Source organism: Octopus bimaculoides, chromosome 1, assembly GCF_046866305.1.
Source record: "Octopus bimaculoides isolate indiv1 chromosome 1, ASM4686630v1, whole genome shotgun sequence".
Classification (NCBI taxonomy): Eukaryota; Metazoa; Mollusca; class Cephalopoda; order Octopoda; family Octopodidae; genus Octopus; species Octopus bimaculoides.
This window is the reverse complement of record NC_142928.1, coordinates 35368211-35381552: the sequence shown is the minus strand read 5'-3', so window position 1 is coordinate 35381552 and position 13342 is coordinate 35368211. Positions and strand designations below refer to the sequence as shown.

At 35.3% G+C, this 13342-nt stretch overlaps 1 protein-coding gene across 1 annotated transcript; it reads left to right on the top strand.

Annotated features, from left to right (window-relative positions):
* Positions 1-3014: 3014 nt before the first annotated feature.
* LOC106875151 (uncharacterized) lies at positions 3015-7394 on the top strand. Its single transcript, XM_014923163.3, has one exon. The coding sequence runs from the start codon at positions 4872-4874 to the stop codon at positions 7161-7163; it is 2292 nt and encodes a 763-aa protein (XP_014778649.2). The 5' UTR covers positions 3015-4871; the 3' UTR covers positions 7164-7394.
* Positions 7395-13342: the final 5948 nt, after the last annotated feature.

Sequence of the window (13342 nt, the reverse complement as noted above, 5' to 3'; positions counted from 1 at the left end):
GGATGATTCACACAGCTTTCTCCTTCTTTCGTTTCCTTCTTCCTATCTTTTTTCACTCTCTTCCCCTCTTTCATTCACTACCTCTTTTACTGTCTGTCATTTTTTGTCTGTCATTACACTGTCTGGGATTCCTTCAGCGAGTCAAATCCTTCCTTCTATCATCCCTGTTGTCTATCATTCCTTTTGTTTGTCATGTCAGTCCATCAGTCAGTCATTTTATGTCGTTTCCATATATTCGTCTCTTTTGCTGTTATTTCTCTCTCCCTGCTTTGCTGTTCCATCCGTTCGTCATTCATTCTATTTGTCATTCCGGTTGTTCGTTATTCTTTCTTCTACTTCATTCCTTTTGACTCGCATTCTTCCTGCACTCCTTAACTTTATCTTTCTATCTATCTATCTATCTGTCTGTCTTTCTATCTCTTCAGTATCCTTCCAATATATTCATTTACTTCTCCTTCATTACTGCTTTTTCCTTACAATCTCTTTCTCTTTTATTCTACTCTATCACTATTTTCTTCCATCTTTCTTTATCGATCCTTATCCTTATTTTCATTTGGTTGTTCGTTTCTTTCTTCCTTCCTTACTTTCTTTATCTTCTTTAATTCCTCGTTCTTTATTTTTGTATTTTTGTCTTTTCATTCTTTAGTTCCTCCTTCCCTTCCTCGTTCGCCATTTCTTGCCAATATTTTTCTTCTTTTTCTTTCGTTTATAAATAAATCTCTTTCCTCTGTCTGTTCGTCTTTCTGCTTTCTCTCTCTCTCTTTCTCTCTATCTGACGATATCTCTTCCTTTCGTACACTGTGTGTGTGTGTATAAATATATATGTATGTATGTATTTATGTATGTATGTATGTATGTATGCATGTCTGTGTGTGTGCGTGTGTGTGCATGTATTTTTGTTTGCTGGATTTTCTTATTTGCTCTTATTTGTGACCCATCATTCTGTCTCTCCCTCCCTCTCTCTCTCCTCCCTATCTCTCTCCCTCCCTCTCTCTCTCTCCCTCCCTTCATATCTTATACACTTTCCACTACACATTTACGTACAGTGTCAGACGTGTGTGTATGCGAATGTGAGAATACACACACACGCACACACACACACACACATACATACACACATCAATATCTGTATACATATGTGGATGTATATCTGTCAATGAGTGTCTATTACACTCATATATGTATATGAGTATGTGAATGAGCGAGCATGTGTGTGAGAACGGCTGTCAGTTGTGAACATGCATGCGTGTGTGTGTGCGTACGTGTATGTATGTTTCTGCGTACGTGTTCGTGTATGTCTGTGTGTTTGTGTCTGTGTGTTCGTGTCTGTGCGTTTCTCGTACGTGTGTACGTATGTTCCTGTTTTTCTTAAGTTTCTCTTCCTCCACCCACTTTGGCTGCTTGCTACTACTCCAGTGAAGTCTTTACTCTTACTGCTACCATTATCACTATTGCGACTACTACAACTACTACTGCTGCTGCTGCTGCTTTCACCTCCACCGTCGCCAGCTGCTGCTGCTGCTGTTCCCGGTATGATTGCGGCTGTTGCTACTACTACCACCGCCCCCACGTTATTCCTGTTGGTTTTTCCACTGTTTCATATTTCAGTCAACGCAATGCTGTGTGTGTATGCGTGTGCGGTATATATATATATATATATATATATATATATATATATATATATATATATATATCTATATATATATATATACACGCACACAAATATATATATATATATACACACACAAGTATACATAAATTTATATATATGTATATAAACACACACATATACATAAATTTACATACACACACACACACACACACACACACATATATATATATATATATATATATATATATATATATATATATATATAGTATATATGTATATGCATATATATATATATACATGTATTTATAGTACACGCATATAAAAAATACATTTGCACATATATACACACACACATCTGTAAATGTGTGCATCTACACACATGATTTCTACATCGTATATGCTTACGCGCATGCACATTCACATATATACGCATACATACATGGGTATGGGGGTTCTATGTATATGTGTTTGAAACAGCATAAAAAACACAGACATATATAGATATATTTTTATATACATTTTTTGTCTTTTTTTTCGCATGTAATGTGTACATTAATTGCATACACACCCACAAATACACCCGTCGACCTACATACACACAAAACACACCCGGTTGATACATACATGCATAGATACACACACACAAATACGTATATATATTAGTATATGCATAGCTACATACATACACGTAGACGTTCATAGAAGCGTGCGTTCGTACGTATTCATATTTATACATATATATATATACATACCAAAATTCATTCATTCATACACACGCGCGCACACACAAACTCATATTTACACATAGCCATATATACACTCACACACACACATATGTATATATCAACACATAAGTACACTGTATGCGTGTGTTGATTACATACACACAAAAAGAAGTACATGCGCACATGAACACATATACACGTAAACTACATGCGTATACACGCACTTATATATATATATATATATATATATATATATATATATATATATATATATATATATATACATCTATACACATATACATGCATTCAGACTTACATATGTACGCAAACAAGTACGAGTACATGCATATAGAAACACATGTACAAACAGATACACATATACATACATACATACGTACATACATATATTCATACATATACATAAACACACACGTAGCCACATACACAGATACAAGCTTATCTTAATAAGCCATGAATGTGTAAATATAGCAGTGTTGAAAGAGTAATAAGAAACGCCTATTTCAATGTAATTCCAATAACTACTACTACTACTACTACTACTACAGAGTATCGTTGTTGTGGCGGTGGTAGTCACCACCACCACCATCATCATCATCATCATCCGCACTGCCACCAACTGTACCATTTTCAGCAGCAGTAGCAATAACATTTACCACTGTGCCAACAGTAGTAAAGGTATGAACGCTACTACTCCACCGCTACCATCGCCACTACCTTCACCACCACCACCACCGCTAACACCTCCCCAACCTCGGTCTTTCCAAATACCCCCACCCAGCCTCTCTCTCTCTCTCTCTCCCTCCGCCTTACTTCTTTCATAATGAATACATTCTTGTTATTGTGATAAGAACTGCAGGACGAGAAGATAAACTGCCTGTTTCAGAGCAGTGAGAGGCCACGACATGGTTTCCATTCCCAGGCGATGCCATTAATTTTCTCCTTAATTACATAGTTATTAACCCTTGGTGTTGTTGTTCAGTCCCAGGTCGTCCCTGATCAATGGCGTACTTGGTCATGGCCATCTCGACATTTTGGTAATATGTGTAAGACTACCGTAACCCAATGAAGAAGATTTGACTGCTATTTTTAACCGACTGGTATTTCTACCGCCACTTAATTCCATTGCTTTCGTGTTAATTAAAAATAAAACTACTATTGTTGTTGTTATAACTGGGGGGGGGGGGGGGGCACAAGCGGCAAGTTGGCGGAATCGTTAGAACCGTTTGAAAAATGCCTTACAGCATTTGTTCCCTCTGCGCTGAGTTCAAATCCCGCTGAAGTCCAACTTTGCCTTTCATTCCTCCGAGGTCGATAAATTAAAGTACCAGCTGAACACTAGGGTCGATGTAGTCGACTTACCCCCTCTACTCAAAACTGCTGGTTTTTTGCTTAAAATACAAATCATTATAACTGAAAGGTTTGTTTTTAAAAAATGATCTGCATTTGTTGTTATTGTCGTTTAACCCTAGGTCAGCTCTGATTGAGTAAGGTATTCCAACCGTGACTATCCCATCGTCTTGTGTACTAGGGACTGCAATGCTTAACATATCCTTCCTACTTTAGAACGGCGCGGGAATTTGATGGAATTTAGTTCCTATTTCTAGCAGTGTAAGCGTCCGAGTCGAGGCTTCCTCGTTGAATTGTGTTTGTGTATATGTCAGTGTTTCTGCGTGTAACGTATGCGTGTGTGTTTTTGTTTGCGTGCGAGTGTGTATGTATGTGTGCGTGTGTGTTTTATTATAGATCTTATATACATATATATTCAAGTGAGTGTGACTAGATGCTTGACTGAATGAATATCTCTGCTACCATGACAACTCTATCATGCGTCGCCTTTATTTGGCTGATTGGCCGGTACTATAAATAGAATGGGGAACTGAAGCCTCGTCTCATGTGATAGCTATGAAAGCTTCACCCATTGGATGCTTGCTGGTGACGTTTGACATTCCACAAAGTCGTTTCCGCTATTTGATTGGTCGGTTCATGTGCCGTTGACGTCATCTTAAACACACGATCATAACTAACAACGAGCATTAAGGCTTAAACAAGCTCGCGGTAAACTTGACAGACGATTCTCATCGATAAACAACTAGATGAGACTAAACTGATTCTACTGAATTACTTTTACTACTACTACTACACATGTAAATTGTATTGACTGTACAATTCAAACATATTACTGTCATCTCTAGAGGATATATGTATACATATGAATATTTAAATGCATTACTACATATATTCTCCTGTCTGTCTGAATGAATGTACATATAATATATACAACAAACTTACATGCTCTTTGGTGTATATTTATAAAGAAAACAGTGCGACGGGATAATATTTACCTATCTCAACTGAACCGTGGACACAGATCGGATATTATAACAGCTCTATCATTTGATACTGAGTGACACAGATAAGTCTTATATCTTGTTATTTATACACTTTTACACAACCAACTTATTTTACAACTCTGTAAAACTTTATAAACTTTTTATTTTCTGATTATAAACAAAATGGCAACAGAAGCACAGAAACTTATTGCTCTTTCTCTCGGCAAAATTGCCGCCTCCCGTAATCAACGTGGTGGTATTAATCTTCACAAAAATCTGCTCGTGGCTAGTGTTTTACATAGAGCCAGGTCTGTGTATATGTTGGAAAACTACCAATCCTTTATCATGAACAAAAATCGTCAAATGGAACCCCATGTAAACACACCCCCTGTTCACAACACTAAAGAACAATTACAACATTCCAATGTTGCACCTAACCACGACTTAAATGGTTCTCTCACAACAACAACAACAGCAACAGCAACAACAACCACTTCTATGGGTGGACCCAGTTTGGAGATGCCATCTTCGTGTGCTATGGAGCAGGAATCTGCTGCCTGTAGTATATCTAACAACAGTCCAATTGATTTTGGAAACAATGTTGATTCGAATACAGATGACTGTATGTTGTCTAGGAGTAATAAAACAGAAGACATTGAGGGAAATGGGAAGATACCCACTACTGTACTCGGTGTTGGTCATGAAGTAGTACCCTCATATACAAACTCTGTTCCAACAGCCAGCAGTTCGTCGTTTTTGCCGGCGGGAACAATAACAAATGCTGTCGTCTCATCTTGTACCAACAACAGTCGCAGTTATAATACTAGTCATACGACTAATAACCACATGATCTCCGGACCCTGTTCTACAGTTCGTCATAAAAATGTTGATGCTTTTTCAACGCCCTCTGTGGACTATTCAATGGTCCATAATTCTTGTATGAATGATGACAAGGAGAACACACCTCCGTCTCAAAACATGGACTACGATTTAGAAAGTTTATGTAGCAGTGGCGCTAACAATACTGGTGTTAACATGGTGAACTCGTCAGTTATTCAACCTCACCACATGCAATACCATCACCAACCACCACAACAACAGCAGCAGCAGCAACATCATTCATCACTACTACACCACCACAGTCACCATCCGCATCCTCATCACCATTATCACCCTCCTCCTCAACCTCTGCAGATGCAGGTCACAACGAGTAGTTGTTTCCTATACCCTGGGACAGATTCAACGGGTACTTATACGAACAGTAACCACGCAACTGTATCGGGTGACAACAACCAGCAACAATCTTGTGCGTTTAGTAGCAACAATAACAATGTACTCGTGCTTGGCTCTCAGGGCCAGACGTTGTCTAAATCTGCCATCAAAAGAAAACGACCTTCTTACGAACTACCAGACTCTGGTCAAACAATGATGATGCTAAATGGCTGCAATGGGAACAGAGGTATGGCTGCTGGACATAACAACCAGTTGGTCCCTTCGTTACCCACTTCTGTAAGTTCTACTTCACTTTCTTGCTCTTATTCTTCCGCCTTCAGTCCTGCCTGTCCGAAAAGAAGTCGGCTAACCGACTGTCTAGTACTGGCGGACCACAATAACAAATATGACACATTAAACACAGAACACGAGATGTCATCTCAATCACAACAGCAAATTCAACAACAGTTTCATCAACAACATCATCCCCACGTTAATAACAGCCATTCTCATCATCAAACACATCACCATCCTCAACAACAGCCAGTTGCAGATAGCACATCACAGATTAGTAACCTTGTGTCAATATTTCATTCGGGATTTTCTGGACTTTGTTCAACTATTACTACCCCCATTACTAACGGCAACGGTAGTAGAGCGACGATGGAAAATGACCATCATCACAATCAACAGCTCCATCATGACCACGAACACGACCACCACCATCATAATCATCATCAACAGCAGCAGACCAAAGACAGTGGCGGTGGATATGATAGTGGGGGCAGTTTCGTAAGGGCCGCCTCAACTAGCACAAGTACGACCAGCACCACCTCTAACAACAACAATAACAATAGTAATAACGGCAGTTACTGTAGCAACAACAACCTGTCTCCTTCACAACATTTTACTACGAACACTACTACTAGTACGACTACTGCTACCAGTACAAACTCTACAACTACTACCAACCAAGGCAACAACAACAGCCACGGAATAACAACGATTAGCAGCAGCACTCCTACCACTACAACAACATCTACTACCACCACGACGACGTCGTCTACGACAAGTACAACATGCAACAGCAACAGCAGCAGCAGCTGTAACTCGACGACGACAACAAACACAACCAAAGCAGCAGCGGCGTTGTCCAACAATCGGGTGGATAGCCTCTCCTCGTCAGCGGCAGCTTGCAGCACCCAGGTGAAAGACAATAGAATTGAAGCTAGCCTGAGGACGGTCATTGCTTTGACAGTATGATTTCTTATGTTGAAGTAGTGGTAAATATGACATTTTTGGAATGAAAACTGATCATGATATATAATTAATTAATGTGTTAAAAAGAATGAGAGCGAAATGAGTGAGTGTTATATTTTGTTCGTTTTTTTTTTTTTTTTCACCCCCCACTCTTTACAAAAAAGATGAACGACTCAATATTATATATTTTTTTAGTGAAAAGAAAAAAAAAATTATAAAAAAAGGAAAGAAAAATACGATCATTAGACAAGTCTTTAGTACAAAAAAATATATTATTAATAATAATAATAATAATAATAATAATACAACAATAACAAAAGTTATCGAAAAGCAGCGTTTACAGACAGAGAGAGAAAGTGAAATTTTTTTTTTATTCTTTAAAAAATCTATTGTAATGGTTATCAACCATTCTAATTATAAGTTGGTTCAAGTGTGCGTGTGTGTAATGTCAGGATCTGGATTATACTCATAAATATGCTATATATATATATATATATATATATATATATATATATACACAAAATGTCTTTTTTTTTTGTACTCCTCTTCTTACGTCACAAAACCTGTCAGCTTACACAACTCACTAAAAGCCTGCCAGGTGAGTAATTTTCCAAAAAGAGGACATTCAACTCAGTGATATATTATTATAAGATTTATAAAAAGAAAACGAGGAAAAGAAAATTCACATGGCAGGCTCCCCCCACCCCCCACTTTTTTTTTTGTTCCTTCTCTCTCTGTCTGTTGCTGTCTTACACACACACACACACATACAACACCATAGGATTAACAATAACAGTCAGAAGACCCCCCCCCCCCCGTTGCCCCTCTCTCTCTCTCTCTCTTCCTTATATTTCAAAAAGGAAGTCCAAGAAGAGATTGTTGTAACTTATTACAGCGGAAAAACAAACAAACAAAAAAATGCCACTAAATTATACCAAAAGATAAGCAAATTTAAAGAAACGGAAAAAGTGAAGCAAACAGTTACGTAAATACATTTTTATCAGTTAATCTTTGATTTTTTTTTTTCTATCAACACATTATATGAATGTATTATATATATATATATATATATATATATATATATATATATATATACATTCATTGCAAGTATATATATATATATATATATATATATATATATATATATATATATATATATATACATTCATTGCAAGTATATATATATATATATATATATATATATATATATATATATATATATATATATATATACATTCATTGCAAGTATATATATATATATATATATATATATATATATATATATATATATATATATACATTCATTGCAAGTATATATATATATATATATATATATATATATATATATATATATATATACATTCATTGCAAGTATATATATATTGGTCTAGCTATCTAATCTAGTTTATTTCTTCCTTAGTTTCCTAGAAATTTCATTGTTCAGATTTTCCTCTCTCAATCTTTTTTCTTTTTTTTGTTCCCCTTCTTTTCTCAATATTTTACGGCCTTTTGTTTCTCATCGCTATATTTTTTTTTTTTTTTTGTAACATTCTACTTATTAACACCCGCTTCAGGTTTTAAAACCGTAATTGTAACACATAACGAAATGGATATATAATTTTTTGTAACATATTTTAGGCGTAAATTAGACAACAACAAAAAAAGAAGAAAGAAACCAGTATTGTTTCAGTTAGAAAGAAACTTAAGAGAATTTTTAACGCTAAAAGTCAAAGAAATTAATGATTAACAAACAAAATTCCTGAAAATCAAATCAGTTTATTATTTTTGAGAAATAAAAAAGAATGTTTACGTTCAAATTCTTTGTCCCGCTAAAACAACATTAGTTTTTCTATTTATTCTATATCTCTCCAAACTCCAGAGTCACAATTGTTAAAGTTTAGTTTGAACTGGGGTGGGGTGGGCGGGAATATACGAATTTATTATTAAACAACAAATGGTTCATTCCGTATTTGGGGGTACAGAGGGGTTCACATTTTTTAATATCTATTTTTTTTTCTTGTATCTAACACTATATATCTGTTAGTACACTTTTGAAACAATCCTTTGTTCACAAGGGGGATGATATTTATTACACAGATAATAACTATGCTTCCGTGTTTTTTTTTTCTTTACTTTTGTGGGTGTGAGGGACGGGTTAATGTTTAGCCTGGGTTTAAAACAAATTTTTTTAATTGAATTTCATTGTTCACTGCGCCCATTAAAAAAAAATCCCTTTGTTTTTACTAAATTCCTGTTATCAACACGGAAGCCATGTTACAAACTCGCATTGAATACGCGCACATGTGTAAAAAAGAACTTGTGCGTGTATGTTTGTGTCTGTGTGTGCGTGGCGTATCTGTCTGTACTTGTAACCCGGCTGTGACGAACGAATCGACAAAGATTTTCGAGTTAGCTTAGCTAAGCGGCAAGGGAGTGGTAGGAAGCTACTGTTCTTGTCAGTCCATCTTATGTAGTAGCATGATGTGTATGTATGTGTGTATATATATATATATATATATATATACATATATATTGACATACATACATATACACTTGTGGAACGATAAATTCAATCACTTTTTTCTTTCTTCTCTTCTTTCTCTTTTATATATATATATATATCAACTTACACTGGGTGCAAGGCGATGAGTTTTCTATTCCTACTTAAGTTTACTTTCTTTATAATAAATGATTATTATTATTATTTTGTTTCTCTTACTCTAGGTAAGAGTAGCTGCTTGTACCTGATTTCTTTGTTGTTGATTGTTATTTTCTCCCTCCAATGGTTCCCCCCACTTTTCTTCTTTCCCTCACTGTTTCTTAGCTTTACTTTAGCCTTACTTTAACATCTATTATATATTTACATCCTTCTTGCTTACGTACAGTTATGCTTCTATCCATTGACGTCCTCAACCAGTTTTTATTTCCTATTTGGAGTCACTTTCTACTTTTTTGTTTCAAAAAACGCACGTCATCTTCTACTTGGTTTACCCATCTAAGAAATAACGATAATTAAATCCTATTCAGTGAATTATATGTCAGTCTGTCATTCACTATATTGTTCTTTTCTGGGCTAAATTAATCTAGGCAGGATTGATCAGCTGTAAGTGAAAGTTTTATCAGCTAATCAAGAGGTACGTTATCATTTGGTAACTTATCTCTATATCTTGTGTCTGAATAATTAATAATGGTTCATATCTTCCAGCTCTGGCAGAAGTTGGCAGATTCATTAATTACTTGGAAGATTTTCTTCTGGGTTACCTGTTGCTTCACTATTTTCACAAACCTACTCCCTAGCTATCTTACCTGTCTGATGCCAAAATTCTGTGAGAGATTTAAGTACAATTATTATTATCATTATTGCTATTATTATTTTAATGTTCGTTTCAAATATTTCTTTTTGGGGGCTAGAATTTAATAAACTGGGCTCCAAGAATTCCCATCTCTTGGGGGCTAGAATTTAATAAACTGGGCTCCAAGAATTCCCATCTCCATACAACTATGTTCTTCATGTAGATAGCATGTGCCTGCATATTTTGTAACTGTAGCTGAAATGTGTGTTACTAATAGGTTTATATTTCAAATAGTTTAATGAAATTTATTTATTTATTTATAAAGAGAAAAATCCAGTGGTACTGTTGCTGGAACTTTCTCAAATTACACATTACTTTTGTATTATGTCAAGTAGCTGTGTTTTAAGTTTCCATGTTACAAGATCACTCATTTGCTTTGATTTCTTAGCAATAATTTACACATTTTCTGTTTGAATATTTTATCAGTTTCTAAGAAAAATGGGTTATTTTTATAGAATCCTTGACGTGGTATGGTTACGTTACGCTACTGCACTCATTAGTTTAATGTTCTTAAGTGGAAGTAGAAGGATAAAATTAGAATGCTTTTCTGCATTCTGTTTTGTTTTTTGAGTAGAAAAATGTTATAGCAATTACTGTATACATGTTATATGATGTAGGTATAAGTTGTAAGTAATTCTCTCCCTTTGAATATTATTATTCTTATGTTGTGATTAAACATTTGTCTAATATCCTGGAGTACATTTAGTTGTAAAGACTTTGGTAGGAAAATTAGTAAATTAAGAGTCTAATGAAAGTTTCACCAGTAGTAGTTAATTCTGAATCATAGCAACAGATTAATAATTCTGAATTTAGATGTGTTCTTGAATCCATACCCACATTCTGTAGCAATATTTATTTTCTCTGTTATATCAATTAATCTACATAATATATATAATAGGCACACGAGATATAGATTCGGTTGACTTGGGTCTTCGAATCTTTCTCAGGACACATTACTTCTAGTTGTATGGCTGGTGTCTTCTGGCTATTTAAAAATTCAATCTTGTTGAAACTGATTTAACGGTCCATCTTCACGAATCATCAATTGATCGTGAGGATTTTTGTAGTAATAGTATTATCTTGGTTTTATTATATCATAATATACATTATAGCTGTCTCTGGTGTCTGAGACGGAAATCATTATCTGTGCATGATATATTTAACATGCCAGACTATTAATATCTATTTGTAGCTGTGAACATTTAACTGATTATTTTTGGTATTATTGAAATCTTATAAGTTTTGCTCTACATGGAAAATGTCCCCTCTTATCGATTCTTCGAATTACTAATTACGAAAGTGGAAAGATGGAAGTTTAATCATTATTGTGCTAAGTCCGAATATATGTTAATACTTGTTACCTGTAAACGAATGAGGCATCTTTTACAGTGAACGCTTGTTTTCATTACTTAATAAGTATAACTGAAGTGGTCACTTAAAAAGCATTGTATTTAATGTGTTTATTGTTCACGTGTATGACGATCATTCCTTACATACAATTGTTTTCATAATTCTAATTTTAGCTCAGAGCCCCTCCCCACTTTTTTTCCTTCTGTTTCTCTTTATGCTCGTTCCCGCTTTTTTCTACGTAATTCTGCTCAATTTAGAAACAAATTTTTATAGACTGTGCATTTACTCAAAGAAATAATTTTAAACACTTCTCTGAGAATACAGATAAGTTCTATGAAAAATTTAATTCTCGTTTTTGAAACACGGGGAAAAGGCATGCACCTCCCTCGGCTGTGACATATATTCTATTTGTTGAGACTTGAGCTCAACCGACTGAGTGATAGGGCCGAAGACCCACTTATAGTAAGTTCAACAGTGGACCTGTCCAAACAGGCCTTCCACTAACTCAGACGAATTAGCTACCGTTTGGCTAATTCTACCTCCCTACATTGACATGTGATATAATGTCATCAGATGCTTGTCAGAATAAATTGGTTCAAAACTGTTTTCCAGCATTTTGATGCCCGCCTAAGGCGTAGAAAAATACGGCGCTAAATTCACACACATTATACGTCAACTTAAGGCGAGGCATCAAGCACAACATGCCCATCACCATCGAATTCAGGGATCTGGTCATCGTCCATTTACTTGATTATTCTAGCCTTGCCTTCCCAATTATTTTTTTTTTCCAAACAATTTGTCCCATTACATTATTATGTACATTAGAACTTTCACTGTCACGACGAGTTTCGTGCTACTTGTTGTCAGACAGCTCCAGTTCATAATCCGTGGAGTAACTACCAGCGTCGATCTTGCCACAGTGGGTATGCATTTCATATATGTTCTTGTTGACATACTGTGAACCCCCAGAGAAACTTTCTCTAGTGTCATCGTCATGCCCTAACTTTCTCCTATGACTGAAGAGTTCTTACAAACAAACACCATAGCAAACATTGCCGCAACTGTATGGACCGGCAACACTCATTTTTCTCGAATAACTTGGCAATACTGGCGGACTTTTTTTACTTCAAATAGATCACAAAAGCACACACCACCTGTTGGAGCGTCAAAGGCACAAATCAGACTTCATTATTGTACAATTCTATCGATGGTTCTTTAAGTGTAACACATTAAAAAAAAAAAAAAATCTGTTAGCTCATTTCTATCCGATTCCGTGAACATAAACTATATTTTTTCTTATTCAACATGTGAGTGGCGGATTTCCACCTCAACGAACAAAACACATTGTAAGGTGAACCTAGCAACGTAGACAAAAGCTAAAAGAACGTAAATAGCAAATATTTATATACTTATGAATTATATCACAAAGATATATATATATATATATATATATATATATATATATATATATATATATAT

Bases quoted from the DNA above. Each gene is read 5' to 3' on its own strand.
- LOC106875151 (XM_014923163.3), top strand. From the start codon at position 4,872: ATGGCAACAGAAGCACAGAAACTTATTGCTCTTTCTCTCGGCAAAATT.